General features: G+C 49.1%; 1 protein-coding gene across 2 annotated transcripts in view; it reads right to left on the minus strand.

The window, feature by feature from the left end:
- Positions 1-1856, minus strand: part of PPM1E (protein phosphatase, Mg2+/Mn2+ dependent 1E) — a 61070-nt gene extending 59214 nt beyond the window's left edge. For both annotated transcript variants that reach the window (XR_015807914.1, XM_014876414.2), the window contains exon 1: positions 1432-1856. Coding sequence is in view for 1 of the 2 variants with exons in the window: in XM_014876414.2 (XP_014731900.2) it covers positions 1432-1841 (410 nt within the window). In the remaining variant the exon portion in view is untranslated. The remainder of the gene's footprint in view (positions 1-1431) is intronic.
- Positions 1857-6789: the final 4933 nt, after the last annotated feature.

Genomic DNA, 6789 nt, shown 5'->3' on the forward strand with positions numbered 1-6789 from the left:
CATGCAGTTGTAAAAACCCGGTTCTTTTCTCTCTTTATTTATTTATTTCTGCGACTGAGTAACACCTCTCATTACAATTACCGGCTCAATGGCAGAAAATCTCCCCGGTGTGCTGTGCAGATTTTCACAGCTTCATTTGTCTCCTCCTGTGGCATCAGTTTAAAAAGGTTCCTAAAGAATTGCCACTAACAACCGTTTCTATTTCGAGCCTTCAAAGCCGGAGCTGAGCACAATACAAGGCACTGGTAACTGATCTTTAGGTTTCAGTCCACAGACTTTCCACACTGGGAATAGATCCCATCTGTTTCCTCTTTATGCACCAGCCTTTAGAAAGCACAGATCTGGAAACTGCCTCCGTACAGAACCGAGTATAGCCGGCTTTCCCCAGCTGACGGCAGAAAAATCCCCATGATTATGGATAGCTTTCTCCCAAGGTTTTCTACTCCTCTTTTCTCCCCGCTCTGCGAATACACGGTGTGGTTTTCTCCGTGTGCGGTGGTTTTTTTGGAAGGGTGAAGGGGCTGGACCGCCTCTCTTTGCTTGCCCCTTCTTCTTTCCCCTTCTTGGCAGAGGTTTCCCCATTTACCAGCCCTCACAGGGGGAACATTTCAATTTCAAGCCCCAGCACAATCAACCACAGGCAAACTCCCCTCCTTGCTTTGGCACCAGAGCGTGAGACATTTCCCCCACCGCTCTCCCTCCCCAGCAAGCTGCTCTCCAGATGGATGCTCGTGGCTCTCCCTTGTCTCTTCCCTTCGCCTGTCCCGGCCAGAGGGAAGCAGAGGATGGATTCCTTGGGGCAGAGCAGGACGCTGTGACCCCGGCATGCTCAGCATCACCGAAGTCCTGAACTCTTTTGGGTCAAGGATCCCCCCTGTCCTCGCTTCCCTCCCTCATCTGAGGATCCCCTCAACCCCACATTGAGGAGTCTCTCAGTCTCACACTGGGGAGTCCCTCAGCCCCACACTGGGGGGGTCATCTCAGCCCTACATTGGGAGCTCCCTTCAGCCCCACACTGGGGAGTCCCTCAGCCCCACATCGGGGGTTACCCTCAGCCTCACACAGGAGGGTCCCCTCAGCCCCATATTGGGGAGTTTCTCAGTCTCACATTAGGGTTCCCCTCAGCCTCACACAGGACGGTCCCCTCAGCCCCACACAGCAGGGTCCCCTCAGCCCCACACTGGGGAGTCTCTCAGTCTCACATTGGGGTTCTCCTCAGCCCCACACTTGGGGTTCCGCTCAGCCCCACACTGTGGAGTCCCTCAGCTCCACACTGTGGAGTCCCTCAGCTCCCTCAGCTCCACATTGAGGAGTCTCTCAGCCCTAAACTGGGGGTTCCGCTCAGCCCCACACTGGGGAGTCCCCTCAGCTCCACACGCGAGGGTCCCTCAGCCCCGCGCCCTGCCCCGCTCCCCTCAGCCCGGCACTCACTACTTGTAGAGCTGCTGCAGGCAGAGGTCCAGGCACTCGCCCTCCACCTCCTCCTCCGTGATGTACTCCGAGAGCGGCCGGGGCAGCGAGGGCAGCGGCGGGGGTGGCGGCGGCGGGGCGGGCGGCTGAGGGTCGCCGGCTTCGCCCTCGCCGCCTTCTCCCTCCACCGTCTCGGCGGCCGCTCCCGCTTCTCCCTCTGCCCCGGGCTCCTCGTCAGCGTCGCCCGCGGCTTCGGCAGCGGGAGGGGGGGCCGCCGGCTCCGGCTCCGGCTCGGGCTCGGGCTCCGGCTCGGGCTCCGGCTCTGCCCCGAAGGGCCCGCGGAACTCGCCCAGGAACAGCTCGAGGAAGCGGCGGTAAGTCTTCTCCTCCGCGCTGCCTCCACCGCCGCTGCCCGAGCCGCCCGCGGCCATCGCTTCGCATTCCCGGCCGCCCGCCGGCGGATCAGCACTGCGCCCGCAGAGAGCTCCCTGCCCGCCGCCGCCGCCTCCTCCTCCTCCTCCTCCTTCCTCCCTCCCGCCGCCTGCGCGCGCGCTCCCGAGCCGGGCCCGCGGGGCCGCGCACGCCGCGGGGGGTGCGGGAGGTGGGGAGAGCGCGCCCGGGCGTCGGGAGCGCGCGCGGCGCTGAGGGGGGCCCGGCGGGGTCCGGCGGCCGCCCGAGGGGGCGGCTCGGGCCGCGGCAGCGGCGGGGGAGCGGGAGCGGCGGCGGCAGCCGCGCCGCTGTGATGAGTCATGCGAAGGCAGCCAGACGCGTAGGTTCCTCTCAGGAACCCGGAGGAAACCTGAGCGCACATCGCTTGTTACCTAATCCCTGCCTCCTTCGGGGCTTCCCTGGAGCTTCCGCCGCCGCCGCCGGCGCCTCCGCGGCTGCTGGAGGGTGCGCGGGGCCGGGGCGGCAGCGGGGCCGGGGCGGCAGCGGGGCCGGGGCGGCAGCGGGGCCGGCCTGGGCTCAGCTCGCCCTCAGGGGACGCCGCTGTCCGGCCGAGCCGCGGCCCGGGCCGGGGCCAGGAGCAGCCTCGGAGAGCGGGTTTGACATCGGAGCGGGTTTTCCTGAGGGAAACCGGCCATGAGAAAAGAAGAGGGGAGGTTTAGTTCAGGTGTTCGGGAGGAATTCTGCGCTGTGAGGGTGGCGAGGCCCCGGCACAGGTTGCCCAGAGAAGCTGTGGCTGCCCCATCCCTGAAAGTGTCCAAGGCCAGGTTGGATGGAGCTCTGAATCTCAGGTTCAGTGGAAAGTTCCCTGCCCATGCCAAGGGTTGGAATCTTTAAGCTCCCTTCCAACCCAAACCATTCCACGATCCTATGATAAGTTACATATTACACAATATCTACTCATCCCATTATTCTGGGAAAGGAAAATTTGTGAGAAGCTGAATATGCTACACCAACCAAAACTTAAAAGATAACCTGTCAGTGGGAGACAAACTGTAGTGAATATTCTCTTGCTGTCTAATAAATGTCTTTCATTTGTGAAAGGCATTTTGACTTGTTTTATTCATTGCTGCTGGAAAGCTATTTTCAGAGCTATCAGCTCCATAAATACCAATAATGAACAGGTATAATTGCCACACATTTAAAATAGCTTGTACACACAGGAGGGAACGATATCCTTAATACCAAATATATATTGAAAAATGTCCAAATCATGAACCTCATATGCAAAAAGATCCTCAAATATTTATGTATTGTAACAAGGACAGTATCTTGCTGAAACCTGTTGTTCTCTGCATTGTAGCAATTACCTCTGCATGTCAGGTGCTCCTGTAAATCTGTCTTCTGTTTGGTAAATTATTTTAGAGCCAAACTAATTTTAGAATATTTCCGGCAACTGCATTGACTGATCATATTGCAATCTTGTGAATATGTAAAAGCCCTGAGAGTTAAAAATGTGATTGTCACACTTAGTCTTAGTCTTTCACAGCTGACAGTGACAGAAAATCGCATTGCTTGTCCTGGAAGGTTATTTCTAAGCAATATTTTTCTTTATGCCATTTCTTTATTTTCTATTTAACACTCATTTATTTAAGGAATGCCAGGTGGGTTTGCAGGGTGAGAAATATTGAAGGATAAGAAACATTGAAGGGTAAGAAACATTGCAGTTTGTTTTGAGCAGAGAGCTCCCAATTGCAGCTGACGATGTCACTGCTGGATCTTGGGTTTTTATATATTTTTTTTTTTTTTTTATGTTTGTGTGTTCTGCATCATCAGTGAGTCACAAGCCCCGGGAGGATGTATATCAATGCAAGTATCACAAAGCAGTTTTAACTTCATGATCAGTTGTTTTTCACTCAGAATCCAGAGGCAGTTGGAGTTTCTAAGAAACTATAATCCAGATAATCTTAATGTAATATGATCTGAATTAGAAAAATTCCTATTATTACAATGTCATAAAGAAGTCACAGCTGATTCAACAAGATGCAAGATCAGCTTCATGTTTTATGACAAACAGCAATTCAAACTAAGAAGAGATTCAAAAGCATTTAGGCAGCCTTTCTCTAAAATTTTTGTTAATTTTCTATATTTTTTTAGTTGTTTCAAACAGCACAGAAGAGTATTGGGAGTAATACCTACTCTGCTTCATGTTGAAATGTTAAAGTTACCAGATGTCCTTGATTCATCTTGGCAGTCCCCGTGTGCTTTTCATCATTTGTCTCGTGGCAGAAGACACTAATTAAAATGAAATAGAGTAGAACTCCACTCTCAGGACACTTTGTCAACTTTTGGCACTACGGTCAAGCCGGGATTATTTTGCTCTGATATTAAATAAGGAGCTGATGGCTCCAAGCCATGCTGACATTTGTTTCCGAGAGGGAAAGGTGGGAAACCATTCCCATTAAGCTGGAACACGCAGCATACGCTCGCTGTGGGTGGTGTGGCTGAGGCAGGCAGGAGGAACCTGCTGGCCCTGCTCTCTGTGGGGCCACTGGGGTGCCCAATTCCCCCAGAAGGAGCCACTCTGTTCCTCGGTGCTGCCCAGAAAAGGAAGCTCTGAGCACCCACTGATCCATCAGAGCGTGTGCTGGGTGCTGTTAGGAAATGTTTGGAGTGTTCAGGAACTCTGGGAGCTAAATTTAGAGTGCCTGGCTGTGCTCTGGTTATGGTTGGGTGGATGGTTCCTATGGGATGAGGAGAGGGATGGGATAAACTCAGTTCACAGCATTCTGAGTCTGAGACCATTGGAAATCATATGGAGAATAAGGCTTGCACTTGATGTGAGAAGGAAACACAGGCGTTTGTATCCTTTTCAGCTTAATAATATTGCTTTTTGTTTTTTAAAAAAGAACATTTTACAGTATTGTTTTGGAAGAAATCTGTTTCATTTTAATCTTAAAATGATGCCTTCCTCTTTCTCATTTGCTGTTGAGAAATAAGCAGGGTTTGAACAGGCCTTGGGGAGGTGACCTGAATTGTATGGAGGGCAAAAAGAAGTGCTTTTAAATTCTTTGTAACCTTTGGGAGTGACTCCTGTGGCATGACAAACAGAAGACAGGTAGGGTCATGAAGAATGCTTTGACAATACTTAACATACCTGTGATACATGATCTGACAGCATACAAATGAGTGTAATGGGAAAAATCCAACAGTAAATGCCTCTTCAAAGTAGGGCTTCTTTCTTTAAAAAGTAGGGCTTTTGCAGTAAACCTGAATTAATTTTAGCAGCTATATTCAGCTTTAATAATTCCAGGTGCTTGAGACTAAAGACAGCAAGAATTTGTAAGGAATACAGCAAGAAGACTCTTGTTGGCAGAGTCAACATCCATCAAACTGCAGTTCATTTTCTTAGGTTCAGTCTGGCCAACTGCAGCTTTAAAAAGCTAAGTAACTTCTGTCACCAGAGTTTTACTGCCTCTTTGGCCATAAGAAGGATTTCTTTGGGGTGTCAAGAAAGTAATTCTCTCTTTTTCTTTCTCTTACTTTTTTTTTTTTTTTTAAGTTTTTGAGGTCAAGTCAGCTTTTCCAGATTAATAGTCAAAGATTATTCTGAAATATCCCCATCCACTGCAAAACACAGGATTTCAGGCCTGAATCCCACTTCCAGCTGTCATGGAAATTTCCAGTCCCATCCCAAAGGAAAATTCCATGTTCAGCCTTCCATTCAGACCCCAGTTCAGGAAAGGCTGTGCTTTGAATCGGTCCCACTCAAATCCCATTGATGCAGCTCGTTCTAACTTCTTTCAAGAGTCTCAAACTCTATGATTTAGCCACAGAAACTTGTGTTCATTTCACAAATTAATGAATGAATGGCTTTTAAGGAGATGGATTTATGTGATGTAACACATTTACTATCAAAAGTGTAGTAAGCAGTAACTTTATCTAGTAAAAAAAAAAAAAAGTGTTACAAACTCTTATTGACACACTGCACTTTATAGACATTTTCTTGCTAAGGAGACAACTTGTTCTTTAGCCCAAACCATTTTAATTTAGTAACATATATGATACAAAAAGAATTACTAAGTGAGTGTAGTTGTAACTGTGTTGCTAAAATTGCAGCAGTTCACGCTAAATAAATTAAGAGTATTAGAGGGATATGTGTCAGAAATTTAAACCTCCAAAATAATGGAAACTGAGCAAGTATTCAAACAGCTTATTCATGGCCTTTGAGAAAAACATCCAGACCCAATTAGAACCATTTGTTGAGGTCTGTAGAGTTTCTTTTTTTTACTTTCCTATATATGTTATAAAATATTTTAAACATTCCCCCTTCTCATTGTTTGAAACTGAAATGTGATTTATTTTTTGTTTAATATCTCAGTGCTTCTTTGGCTCTGTTTAAATCAATGGCAAGTAATTCTTGTAATAAAATGAGCAGTATTAGCTATAATTCTTGAAGGATGACTTTGTAAAATACAGACTTTTCTATGCATTCTTTTGGCACATAATCTAACATTTTTACTGCTTGTGTAATGATGGAACTATTGTTTTTAATGCCATTTATTATTTCAGTAGATAGGGTTCAAACAATGTGTAGAGTTTAGGCTCTTTAACAGATAGATAGTGGATATTGTAGGAATATTTCTTGCTTGTGGGAAGCAATACAGGAGCTGACAGTTTAACAGTGGGTGCATTTGTGGGTGAAATTCAGTACTGGGAAAGGGGCCAGTTCCCGGTGATTTCATTCTTCAGGAGAGAACATTAATGCAGGCATCTCGCTGGAGCCAAAGGAAGCCAGCTCCCCTGACCCTAATCATCCCAAATGAGTGCATGGCCAGGAGCCACGAGACACCGAGTGCCCAGCCTGGGGAGCAGCAGGGGGAAGCCCGGAGCAGGGAGCAGCTGGCAGCGGCTCCTGGAGCCGAGGGGCTGCGGAGGAGGAGGAGGAGGAGCAAGGCTGGCCAGGCTGCTCCCGGCCACTGCCAGCGCCAC

The sequence above is a fragment of the Sturnus vulgaris genome, chromosome 21 (genome assembly GCF_052056855.1).
Source record: "Sturnus vulgaris isolate bStuVul1 chromosome 21, bStuVul1.hap1, whole genome shotgun sequence".
NCBI lineage: Eukaryota > Metazoa > Chordata > Aves > Passeriformes > Sturnidae > Sturnus > Sturnus vulgaris.